Source organism: Tachypleus tridentatus, chromosome 9 (assembly GCF_004210375.1).
Source record: "Tachypleus tridentatus isolate NWPU-2018 chromosome 9, ASM421037v1, whole genome shotgun sequence".
Lineage (NCBI taxonomy): Eukaryota > Metazoa > Arthropoda > Merostomata > Xiphosura > Limulidae > Tachypleus > Tachypleus tridentatus.
In genome coordinates, this window is record NC_134833.1 from 48,705,968 (window position 1) to 48,719,938 (window position 13,971).

The 13,971-nt window shown below is 34.0% G+C and overlaps 1 protein-coding gene across 3 annotated transcripts in view; it reads right to left on the reverse strand.

Moving 5' to 3' along the window:
* Window positions 1–13,971, reverse strand: part of LOC143225209 (omega-amidase NIT2) — a 50,442-nt gene that overhangs the window by 27,314 nt on the left and 9,157 nt on the right. For all 3 annotated transcript variants that reach the window (XM_076454222.1, XM_076454221.1, XM_076454223.1), the window contains exons 4-6: window positions 7,272–7,360; window positions 2,485–2,578; window positions 2,034–2,108 (exon numbers count right to left, since the gene is read on the reverse strand). In XM_076454222.1, the coding sequence (XP_076310337.1) occupies window positions 2,034–2,108; window positions 2,485–2,578; window positions 7,272–7,360 (258 nt within the window). The remainder of the gene's footprint in view (window positions 1–2,033; window positions 2,109–2,484; window positions 2,579–7,271; window positions 7,361–13,971) is intronic.

Sequence of the window (13,971 nt, forward strand, 5' to 3'; positions counted from 1 at the left end):
ATAAGCAATCAGCCTCAGTTGGGTGATAATACCAACACCATCCTAAACACTATGGTAATTAAGCTGTTACCATAAGATATTAATAACTCAAAGTGTTTAAAAATTGAGTCAAGTCAGTCTTACAATGTATATCCAACATGCAGTCCATACATTTTGCAAGACAATGCCATATAAAAGCTTGGAAAGCAATTTCCTTTCAATCATTGGTTTCTTAACCAAATAGCTATTCTAGTTCTTATAACAATCTAGCAATCCAAAAGTTGGTAGCGCATCTCAGCAAATTAATGTAGCTGTGATGCTGCACTTTCTTATCTGACCATTTTTCTGAATCAAGCATTATAACACAAAAATTTATCATCAGGTATATGGCTGTCTGTCCATCTAAAATGTTTAAGAAAGTGGTCCAGACCTTTTCTGGTTTTACCCTTAAATGTTGGAAAAGAAGCCTGCTTAGCCTCACTCATAAGGACACTGAGGATGACAAACCTTTCTACTACTAGCTGTCACCGAACACTGATTTCTAAAAGCACAAGCTGTGATTTGAATGTCAGGATGAGGAGAAATAAATATATATTTCAAAACTGAATCTTGAAATAAAATATTAGAACTTACAAGTGTTACTGAAATTCACTTAATATACATCATGTTACATAGTTTAAATACAAATCAGTTATACAGAAATTTCTTTAAAACTAGGGCTAGCTACAAAATCCTGCTCCTCATGTGAAGGTGAAAAAGCCTGTGCCACAAAGATGCCTTGTAAAGAAGATGGTCCTTTAATCCTCTAGAAATAAGAGGGTCTGAAAGCATATTTCATGACATCTTTACAGAGTTACATTCAAAGTTTAATTTAACAAATTCATTATATTTTCTTTCTTCCCTTAATAGATTTCATAGTATCAATTAATTACACAAACAAACAATAAATATTAAAAGGACAGAATATAAAATAAGATTTTCCCATTTTGTTATTATTTTCTAATATAAAAAATGTAATCACACCCATTTAGAAGCTCCTCCTAACTCTTCATGCGTGTGAAATCACTTTTTCTCACAATGGTACATCTTTCCAACCAATATAAATGCCATTTTTAAATCATACAATTCTGAAAATTATGTCTGTTTTGTTTTCAAAGGAAAGGTTGCTATTTTACAAGTAGAGCTTGATAATATACAAATCAAAATTAGTGCTCTGAACAGTCCCAGAATTACATATTTGTTTTATAGCTTAGTTAGATAGCCATGCACATTCATTTTGAGACATGAAGATTTTCTAGTGCCTAATATTTAAAATGTTTTAACTAAAAAATAAAGAAAAAGATATATAATGTAATTTACATAAAAAATACTTGATATTCACTTATTAAATTCTAAAAATTATGCAAATGAAATATGAAAATTATAAGATGAAAACATATTATTCTTAACATGAAAATCACCTTTCATTCAAGACTTAATCACTAAAGGCTTCATAAAATTCAGACAAATCTTCAGTAAAATTAATTAAAAATCTGATTCTTGTACAACAGATTTGTAACTTTCACTACAATCATGACAAATTTTATGAATAAACATTTAATACTTTCAGTGTTATAGTACAAATACTTGAATTATTAACATGGTTGTTACAAGGTTAGTCAAAATGACAAAGCCCATATACAGATAATTAAATTGGCACTCACAAGACCCTGAAGTTCACCAGACACACCCAGAGAAGGCTTAGAATTAATGGCCCAAATATGTGGTTATAAATGTTCATAATGCAATTAATGGAACTTTCTGCATGCAAAGGAAAAACTATGGTAATAGTGTTTCAAAAGATGTAGAAAGGTTTCTATCACTTATGAAAGCATTAATTGAAGAATTAACTAAAGTATTAACTTCATAGCTGATTAGAACTTAAGAATTAATAGCAAAATTGAGAGTACACTTTGTTAAAAGTACAACTATCAATAGAAGAGAAACCTAAATTATGTCAAAAAGCAAAGCTTGTGTGATTTTCCCTCATATATGCAAAATAAATTACTTCTTACCTCTTTTGGCATATGCCATTGCCATTGCAGCAAAACGGATATCATAGCAGATACCAACTCCTATTTTACACAAATCTGAAAATAAAATATTTCACATATACATGTTTTTATTGTGTTTTTGTATATTATTACATTACCAGTGCTAAATGTTAAGGAATAACATTTTGTGACATATTAATCAGTGATGATGAGAAAACCCACTTGAAGAGAGAAATATATACGTAAAAATGGCTGGTTTGGGTCAAGAAATATTTCCTCAACCCAAACCAGCCATTTTTACATATATTCGAAACATATTAACCATTTACCTGCATCAATGTTTCTTTTTACTCAAAATAGTCAATAGTATTATTAAATAAATACATCAAACAAATGCAATGTTTTTTTGGTTTTTTTAAAAGAAAAATATCACTATCAACAAGTAGAATGAATGCTTCCACACTTTACTTACCAGTGTGAATAACAGTGAGTGAATTTCCTGGATTCATTGCATCAGATTCACGTATAGTAATTCTACCTGGAATATCAATGTCAAAGAGATGAACCTAGAAAGTCAAAAGTAGAGATAATATACATATACATACATATCATGATTAAACAAAGTTATCAATACTAAACCAGCTTCTCATATGTGAATTACTGTTATATGGTGAACAGGTTTTGTAACTGTAAACTATAATTTTGCCTTACTACATTCCATGAGGTGTTTGTGTTTTTTTTATAGCAAAGCCACATCGAGCTATCTGCTGCATCCACCAAGGGGAATCAAATCCCTGATTTTAGCATTGTAAATCTGTAGACTTACTGCTGTCCCAGAGAAACATTCCATGATTGTAAGCTGCTTGTAGGCATACAAAACAATTAAAAAAAAGATTAGAAATTAAAATAATACTCATTTCTTACTTAGAAATTTCTTCCTTAAAACTTCAAAATTACAATAATTTTCTACCAGTAATGTTTATGTTTAAACCCCAAACATTTAGTAAAACAAACCTTTACATGAATACACTCAAAGTATATTATGTATTCTCATTTTTTCTCTCTTGTTTGAAGGTTAGAGTTAAATGAATGTCATGTAATGTAATACTGCTTCTTTAAAGCTTTCCATAAAACAGTATTAAAACAAGGTAAATTTTTGAACATCTAATTAAAGAACTCAGCAACAAATGAAAATCATACCAATTTCCAATTTGGAATATATTTTCAATTTCAGTTAAGAATCTAGGTTTTGTCTCAGGAGGAAGTTAAACTTAATTTTAATCAGAATAAATATCTGGTTTGTTTGTCTTAAAAGAATTGTGTGGATGTGGATATTAGAAAATCTAGGAAAAAAATAAGGTGTAAAAGTTGCCAAATTAAAATATGTTGACTAATGACCACAAAAACAATGTTTTGGAAATCAGCCCTTCATCAGATTATAGAGTGAGAAAAAAAAGGTGTGTGTGTGAGTATATATATCATGATATATAACCCACATTCTCAAGCTAAAATATAACAAGATAGGTAACACAGATAACACACACACACAAATAACAAAGATAGTTTGCTGGATAAAATTGGAAGAAACACAGTATTCATGAAAGAAGAAAGTAAATTCAAGTAATGAAATATTACACAAAGTAACCAGATACAATAAGTAAAATAAAGTAGAACACGAATAAAGGCAATAAAATATACAAAGATAAACAATGAATACATGAATTAAATAATATTACCAAAGAAGATAAACAGTGAAAGGTAGCAATTCCAAATAAAAAAAACACAGCAAATTTGAGAAGTGAATTATTAAACAAAATTATACAAATAAATATCAATGCAATCAATCTGTTTAGAAAAAGATAAAATAAAGAAAAGTAAGTGTCTGAGCTTACTTACCATGGTAGCAACATTAAAGTTCCTCAGATCATTCAAGAAAACATCAACATTCTAAATGGTAACCTAACAACTTCCAAAATGTTTAAAGAATATTCATTCACCTGTTAAAAATATGACAAAAACACCAGAAACATTTTGATTCACAGTAACTACACCCTCGTGCAAATTAATTGAAACAAATGGTCATTTTACAATATTTTCAGCATGGCAGCCAGTGTAGGCTCGCTGGACCCGCTGATTTCCTTTAATAGTCATTTTTTCACACAAGTGGTGTCATTAGCTGTGTTTTGCAGTACGATCGATCTATTTTTGGGATATATGATGAAATTCTGAGGAATATTATGTCACATGAAATTGCGATAGAAGGGCAAAAAGACCAGTCAAAAAACAACTTCTTACCAACTCAATGAAGAAAAAAAACGGTATCAATGGGGTCTGAACTACAAGAACTGGACGCAAGAACAATGGAGGAAGGTGTTATTCAGTGACGAGACTCATTTCTTCATACATGGTCAAAGAAGTCTGCATGTTCTCAGATCTCCAGGTGAGAAACTTCGAGAATCTCACATCAGATAAGTTGGTTGTGAACTTAATCCAAGATTCCTTTTGGCTTTGATGTCTTATAAACTGAGCATGTGCATAGGCTTGCTGGAAAGCGATGCAGTTCCAGTGTGTGGGATATCTACAGAAAGTATCCCAGGCCTGTTTTTGAGCCTTCTGTGCCATGTTGCAGGCAGGATTCCACCATGGATGATGATATTGTGGAAAACATGTTGAGGTTTTAGGAATACCTTAAGCAGCTGCTTGTATAATACAGTCAGTTACTGCTGCCTCACAGTCATCTATCGATGGCAAGATCAAGTTCTGTGAGAGCAGTGAAAGAGGACCAGTTTCCATGATTCAGCTTTCACCAGGGCATGTGGGTCAGGTGGCACTGACCATGGCCATTCTCTCTCAAAATTACAGGAAAATTTTCACTGCCTCATAGATTATTGTCAACCTTCTATGAAAAATGAGAGAATAGTGAAGGGAAACAAACTGAGAGATCAATAGCAGTAAAGGACTGACTAGGTGCATGAAAATTAGCAGAATAACCAGTATTGAAAAGAGAAAGGTTGTGATAAGAGAGCATATGCTCTACAGAGTGACCCCTCCTATCAATATCAGCACTTTTCCAGAGAATATGTCCATTATAGTTCCCCAGGATTAAAATGGGAGACAGCAACTGTTCAATGAGAGCATCAAGGTCTGATTGATGATAGGTCTGTCCAGGCAACAGGAAGAGAGAACAATCAGTGATGGTATGACCCAAGGAAACAGAAGGCTACGGCCTCCAAGGGAGTGTTGAGTGGCAAAAACAGAGTGGGCACATGTTGATCAACCAACAATGCCACCCCTCCATGCACTCGTCCATCACTTAGCCTGCCATTTCTGTACAAAGAAAACTGCTGAAAAGTGATGTATCAGCAGGTTTCAGAAATGTTTCCTGTAAGGAAAGACATACAGGATGTTAGGAAGCAATCAGTGTTTTGATATCATCCAGATTAGAATGTAAACCTCAACAGTTCTATTGCATCAAAGTGACCATTTTTATTTATGTGTAGGTGAATTGGGTGGAGAACCCTTATGTTTACGACCATGTCTTTTTTCTTCACTGTCTTTATTCAAGGAAGGTCTTTTGAACTCCATGAATCCTTCCCTGGATCGATTGAGCAGGTCTTTGCTGTTAGAAGAGGATTCCAGTGAATGAGGACGTGAATGAATGATCATTTTGTGTGTTGGCGTGGAAGAAGAAGATGTATTAGAGGAAATGCTTGTACCTGGAATCAAAGGAAATGGATCTTGGGATTTGTTGGAATGTATGTAAGGGACGAGTTGGGTGTTGAAGTTGATTCATCAACTTTATTAAATACGGAGATCAAAAGACTTTTCATTTGTTTTGAGAATGATTCTTTTGGAGGCACAGAGAGATCCATCTGCACTCCTACTGTAGTAGTGGAACAAAGTGCAACAGCATACATCTGAAATGAAGTGGTGGACAGCAGGATAAGTAATGTTATAAATTGTTTTCAAATGCTACACCTCTTTTTCTTCCAAACATTTAGGGCAAGAACGAAAGTAGGACAGGTGAGAGCCATTGCAACCGACGCAATGAGGGTTTGTTTCACACACCTGGACATCATGGTCCTTGCCACTGCAATGAACACATGTCAAGGAACAATGACATGACGTCTTTGAGTGATGAAACTGCTGACACTGGAAACATCAAAGAGGGTTTGGAATGTATGACTGTACCCTGCAATTATAAATGTTATAAATGTGGTATAAATGTTAGAATGAGGATACTGGTCAGCATCATAATTCCACCTTTGCAAATGGAAATATGCCTCACTATAGAAACTTCTTCAGTGGAGAAACCAGCAAAAATCTCTGACTTGGGGATGTTCTTCAAATCCCTCTCAACAATAACTACTTGTGATGAATTCAAAGTAGCATGAGGAGTAACCTCAATAGGTCTATCCCCAGTTGCCTTTGAATACAAGAGAAGTTTACTGTGTTGAGAAGTGGATGTTTCCACCAATATGTCACCAGATTGAAGTTTCTTTACTGACTTTGGAGAGCCAGCAGGTTCCTCTAGTCCCTTCTAGAAGAAAAAGGGAGACATTTGCCCTAAAGATTTGTCTGAAAGAGAATGTAGGATAAGAAAATGAGGTACAACTTCATCTTCAAGACATGGTCGTTTACCTATGGACTGTTTTTTCACTATTTTATTTTTTATCTGGAGGATCCATAATAAAAAAAGGAATATTTCGGTGCCCACTGACCCCACCCACCATGGAGTCCTACGAGGAGATGCACCACAGTGTCAAACAAGGACACTGCAGCAATGCCAGGGTTTCATTAGCACTATACCCAAACACCAGCATCAGATACAATGTCTACAACACCTGCTGAGAACATCCAACACTGGTACTTGTTTGACCCTAGCCCAAGTGAGCCAGCTGATTAACCCAAGGGGGGGGTTGCCCATCTACAGGAATTCAAGACCAAAGTGGTGTGTTGGGGTTGGACCCCTCAACCATAAGGATCTTCTCTTCCCCTTCACAGGTCACCATGTATGGCAAACACATGGGTGGATGTTTAGATCCCAGAGGAGGTAAACTGAAAGAACAGAACCTTCCCTGGGAAGTCCCCTCACCACGTACAAGAATCCACACCGAGGGGTTCAGGAAAATACAATTAATTGTAATCAGGTAAGTAAAAAGAAGTAATATTGTTAATATTACAATATTTTGCTAGTATATCACTTGATATTAAGTAAAGAATGTATCAGCATAAACATGATGATTTTCCAAAATATACCTTCCTGTGTTTGCCTAAAAGTCTTCCATCAGGTCCATAAGACAAAGAAGTGTTGTAAAGTTTTCCTGAATCCAGTTCTGGGAAAGAACCTTTGAGGTAAATAAAACTAAATGTTATTATTCTGATTAATACTACAAAATATCAACACATTATGCACTACTCAAAATAACAAATGTACTCTGAAATTTGGATTCTTTAGTCTATTTTTAGTACAAAAATATAATCAGCAAGATTTGACATCAGTAGAAACATTTTCCTCTGTGTCACATAGAAAAAAATCTAATTATATCAATGTTTACTTTCAATCACTTTAATATCATTAAGTAATGAACATAACATGCTGTATTAGATATAATTAAGCAAAAGATCTCATCTTTTCAAAATAATGAGAATTTGGTCTAAAATATTTTTTGTGGCATATAGATTCCTTAGAATTTCGAAGTAATATTTATTATATTTTGTCATTCCATTCCCAGTGTCGTATGTTGTGCATGTGTGACTTCAGTGCATTAAAGTCTCTCCTAGAAAACTAAAGTGGTTTCTCTTGAAATTTTCTAGGTTAACTTGAAGATGATCCAAGAAGGTCAAATCATTGTTCTGTACTTTATTTTAATTAAGTCTTAATATCCATAACATCAGTCTAGAATACATTTTTCCTTTTCCATATCTTTTCATTCAGTTCAGCAGTCATCCTCTGTTGACCAAGGAATTGGCTGTATTTTGTGTATCAATTTATGCAGCAGTGAGGAGTTTCTTTCAAAAGAAACTTTCAGAATACCTCCAAATGATTCGCACATAATCAAAGAATATCTACTGACTAACAAGAGTAACATTCATGTTTTAAAGCATTATCCTTTCATTCATAGCAAAACCCCTTTCAACAGTTGCTTGGCTATGAGAAAGTATAAAAGTGAGTTTGACAACATTCCATAAAAACTTGTAATCCATAGTGTGTCCCATGTATTTAAACAAAAAGCCCTTGAGCTATCAACTTTAAGGTAAAAATTCTTGAAGATGCAAAAATTTGGCTTCACAACCTGAGATAAAAATAAGTCGTACTGTCTGATTAGGTGATCATGTAAGTTTTCACTTAACTATCCATTCTAACTGCAAAAATTGACTGAAATTAAGTTCTTTTGTCAGCTATAAAAAATGGCTTAAGAAATCATGTATCCAAAAAATACAAAATCAAGAATTCTAGTTATCACAATATTATTTTCCAGTCATAGTAGAGCAAGTACATGTTAAGTTGATCTTTGTTTTATTTTTATCATTCAAGGATTTGCCATATAAAGACACAAAGTCTGTTTCTTTTCCAAGCTTTTGGTACACATTTGACATGATATATGAGAGCAATCTAAAAGAGGCCACATTTGCAAATTTTCACTCTCCACATGAAACCTTGGATGCAACTTTACTACCTACGAACATCTTTTTAAACAGTTGATTTGTTTTTACAGCTTTGTAACTGTGTCAGCTAACAATGGTCTTCATGACTTATAAAACTTCAGCTTTTCATTCATCATCACATGAATCCAGTCTGCTCTGTAATGAATAAACTGCATAATGAATTATTCAAAGGCAAATTGCAAAATAACACAATTTTATTAAAATGTATTGGCAATTTACATCAATGAAATTAGCCCATTCTCTTTAATATTAAATTTAACTTAGGAATATTATTCACTTACTTATTGTACTATGACATTGTGTCGATTTATTACAACAGCTGGCCCAACAATGTGGAAGCATGGTTGCTGTTGATAAGTACAGTTTATGCATGTTAGCTTCATGCTCTTTCCCCCTTCATATAACTTATCACTGCAGACTCACTCATATTTCCAACATTGAACTTTTTATGGCATACACTGCAGCACGCTAGTTGGCAATATGCACCCATAATGAGCCATTCTTATACTCATCCTTCAGAATCTATGCATTATTAAATATAAACTTTCCTAGCATGTTTTATGCGAGCATACGTTGAAGTCAATACCACAAAACATAAAAATAATGACAGAAACAATGGATAAATCACAATTATGTAGATACTTGAATGTTAAGATTCGGACATTGACGACCTCATTCAACTTTATACTGTCAAAATAACCAAAGTTGCTGTTCACACATGTGCATGTGAAATGTATGGTAACACTATGGGAAAACATAAAGGGCTTGCTTGGAAGATTGTTGCCATAAGATATTATATAATGTAATCATCAAAGAAAAATTATGGATAAACTGGTTTATAATGCTGATGGGAGAAAATTTTCATTTTGCATCACTTTTCTAAAACTCTGTGGTAAATTCTCATTTTCCAAAACCTCTATAAAATCTGAACTAAATGTTCTCCTACCCTATCCATTTTGCTATATTGAGCTATATTGGATAGATTCACTTGATAAAAGGATATTCAATTAAAACATTGATTACAAAGAAAGCAGTACTAAATCTTACTAAGTCAACATAAAAAGAAATAACGAGACTGTACACAAAGTGAAATACACAAATGCAAAATGTTTTTACTAAACATTACAAAAAACATAGGATGTGTATGTGCCTATTTTTGAAAATGGCAAATTACCACTTTTAACTGGATACTGTTATTAGCTTAAAATTCAAAATCCAGTTCCAAGCTATTTAAATACAATTTTCCTTAATTTACAAAAAAAACCTTGTACTGAAGCCAGTCACTTATATTAATTTTATGTGAAACATTGGTTGTAGGATGTATAGCTGACTTGATTTTAACAATAAATATTGTCTTATTTAAATTCAACAAGGTCTTGTACACATTTAAAAATAAAACAATTTCCCAACTGAATAAGACTCATTTTGATGATAAAAGTAACTTATGAATGAATCTGATGTCTGATACCCACCACTATATGCAATGTATTCTTCCCAGTATTTAGCAAAATGAGAACTAAGTTATTATTTTACTGTAGTTCTATTTGAAACATATCTTGTAACAATGGATATCTAAACAGTTTTTCAGGATAGCTTTTGATTAGTATATTATGTTGTTTGTATGAAGTTGTTCTAGTGCATTCCCTTCCTATTTAATGACTTAAGCTACATATACACTTTGCACATTCTATTTTATCCTGTCAGTAGTTTCTTGACTCCACAGAATCCTAACAAAACCTCAACTTTACTAACAAACTTTAATTGAGGAACACTTCTAAAAATCATTACAATATTTTATTTACAAAAAAATGAAGTAGTTATATTTACAACTTTGTGAAAGAAAAATTAGTTTGAATGCGTAGACCAAAACAAATATTTCAGAAGGGTTATGAATCTTGGAAATTACACAAAAAATAATGTTTCCTTGTTTGAATCATATTTCATAAAATAGGCCTCAACAAATATTTTCAAATCTAGAAACTAGCCCAAAACCTCAGGAGTGAGGTTAACCTAACTTCACTACTGTTTGTACTAAGAAATGGGGACAAAACTATCTGCAGTCCTCAGTTATCCAAGATTTTCCTTTTCACCAAATTTTCTCAAAATTGTGCCATTACAATTCTAGATAATAATCACATTTTGGGGAAACTGTCACTCAAAAATTGATTCTGGTTGCAAAAGTTCAGCTCTTGCATGATGTCCAAGGTTTTCTCGTGCAGAATCTGGCATGCATTAAAATAATAAGTCAGCCACTTCAAGCATTGGCTTGACTCTTTTATTTTTGGTTGTTAATGCAAGAATATAAAATATTTGTAGTTTGGTTAATTTTGTTTGATTAGTGATTAAAAACACAGAAAACACACAACAAGATCTCACTCAACTTAAAATGTTGCCTGCTGTTCTATGTTGTAGAGAAGGTATCCTTTAACTGTTGGGGTGTTGCCAAGTTGTGTATTGTTCTTTTACCAACTGATAATTGGTATTTTCAAGCAGGTTTAACAAAGAATTTTTTGTAATAATTCTAAAGCCTGGATTTGCAATAATTTATTACTCATTTTTATAAATACAAAAAGTGCTGAAAATTAGGAGCTATTTGCACCTATGTTAGCAATTAACTTCAACTGAATCTGGAATAAGCAATCAAAATAGGAAGTATTATAGCAGAAAAAAAAACAATGGATCATGTAACTTACAAAATTAGGAGAAACTGAGCATGATTGATTGACTGGCTGGGCCAATGCTTGGCTTTTGTAATTATGGTGACTGTGACAACTACTATTTATTTTATGACAATATGATTAAATGACAGCATAAAGATTATAATTGAAACAAGAAACTTAAATGCATTGAAAAATTTTACTTAAACAATGGGCTAATTACTGTTTGTTGTTTAGTGTCTTGTTTATTTACCATTTCAGTTATTTACAATTTCAGCTTTCTATGGTTGATTGATTTATTTATTTAATGTTTTATGGCACAAAGCAGCGAGGCTATCTGCGCGCCAGACATTCGGTAAAAATGTAAAAAAAAAATAAAAAAAAATAAATAAATGTAGTAATAGACATAAATGGAAATGAAGGTAAAACAAAAAAGTATAAAACCAATGTTGACACCTAGTCTACAATGTTAAGATAGAAGGCAGAGTATAAGAAGTTGCAAGGTATTTACTCTAGCAAAAAGGTAACGATCATAACCCGCCAGGAAGATTAACAGGTAAGTTCAAGAACCACCGTCAATCACCTGAAGTTGGCCTTTCCAGTCCTGGTTCCCGGGTTATGTGTCATAGCAGCTATTATCAAAATGTAAAAGAATAAAAGTTTTAAAAGACACTCCGCAAAATCGTAATAATGAGTAGCCAAATGTCCAGTAAAAAGATAAAAGTCAAGTAAATGAAGTAAAATTTGTAAAAGTAATTGAAGATAAAAGCAAAATGGCAATTAAAACAGAAGATGGCGTAAAAACCAATGTTGACATCCAGTCAACAAAGTTGTAAAGAACTACCTGTAGCAGAATGGTAATGATCGTAACCCGCCAGGAAGACTAACGGGTAAGTATAAAAACCACCGTCAGTCACCTGAAGTTGGTCTTTCCAGTCCTGGTTCCGGGTCATGAGTCAATATGGCCAGTACTAAAAAGTAAAGTAGTAAAAGTGTGAAATGATATGCAGCAAAAGTATAATAACAACTCCCCAGGATGACTAACGAGTAGTTCAAACAGGAGCGTTAGTCACCTGAAGTTGGTCTTTCCAGTCCTGGTGTCGAGTTATTTAATGTTCTGGCCATTGTCCAATGTCAAATTGAAGGAGAAAGATTAAAACTGTAAAAAAGGAACCACAATTAAAAAGGTGTAATGAATAAATATGCAACACTTAAATGAGATTAAAAAGGTTAATGGCCATTAAAAAATTAAAAACATTATCAAGGTGGACAGAGTCACCACCACCAATAACTCTGTCCAATGTTACAGATTGACCCTGGGAAAAATATGTTTAAAATATTGCCGTCGTTGAGAATTGTAACGATGGCAAGAAAGTAAAACGTGGCCGATAGTGATTTGAGTGTTACACAAACTACACATTGGTGCATCAGTTCCAGATAAAAGAAAATGATGAGTTAAAAAACTGTGACCAATGCGTAGCCTAGTGAGAACAACTTCCTCCTTCCGAACTTTACGGAAGCTAGATTGCCAAAGTCCAATTTTGGGTTTGATTTGAAAAAGTTTGTTGTCACGTTGCTCATTCCAAGTGGACTGCCAGCTGGCACAGAGCCGAGCCTTGAAGACAACACCATAGTCCATGTACGGAATAGGCATAGGAGTGATGGTGCTGAAGCAGACATATTTAGCTGCCATGTCTGCAAGCTCGTTCCCGCGAATACCAACATGGCCTGGTATCCAGAAAAACTGGATTGAAGTACCTACTAATGAGAAATGGGCCAGTTGGTTTCGAATATCAGTGAGAATAGGATGTGAGCTAACGTGTAGCGATTCCAAGGCAAGTATAGAACTAAGCGAAACAGTATATATAGTGCAGTTGGAGTACTGCTCAGCTGCAATATGATCCAGGGCAAGAGATATGGCATACAGTTCAGCAGTGAACACAGAAGCTGTAGAAGGGATTCTGCACACAACTACTGACCCATAGCAAACCATAGCAGAGCCCACTGAATTACCTGATTTGGAACCATCTGTATAAATGGGAACTGAATGATTGTTTGAAAGATATTCATTGAATAAAAGACAATACTTCCAATCTGGAGTATCTGCCTTTTTTAGGTGACTGAAAGAAAGGTCACATTTGGGGGCTGTAATAAGCCATGGTGGGATGGGCCGACCTGTGGAATCTGCAATGTTATCCAAGGACAGACCCAATTCATCCAATTGCTCCCGGATGCGAAGGCCAAACGGAGCAATGACAGATCGTCTATTCTGAAAAAGTACTGCCCACCGACGAAGTTTCGAAGTATATTGTAAAGATAGTTGCAAACGGCAAAGGTGTAGAGAAGGTTCATGAGATTCAATGTATATACTTTGAACTGGAGAGGTACGGAAAGCCCCAGTGCAGAGTCGAAGTCCTTGGTGATGAACAGGGTCCAGCATCTTTAAGGCCGAGGGTCTGGCAGAGCCATAGACCATTGATCCATAATCGAGTTTCGATCTAATAAGAGCACCATATACCTTTAACACTGAATAGCGATCTGCCCCCCAACTGGTAGAAGAGAGAACACGGAGGATGTTCAGTGCTCTTGTGCATTTGACCCGAAGCTGCTTTAAGTGTGGTATAAAAATCAGT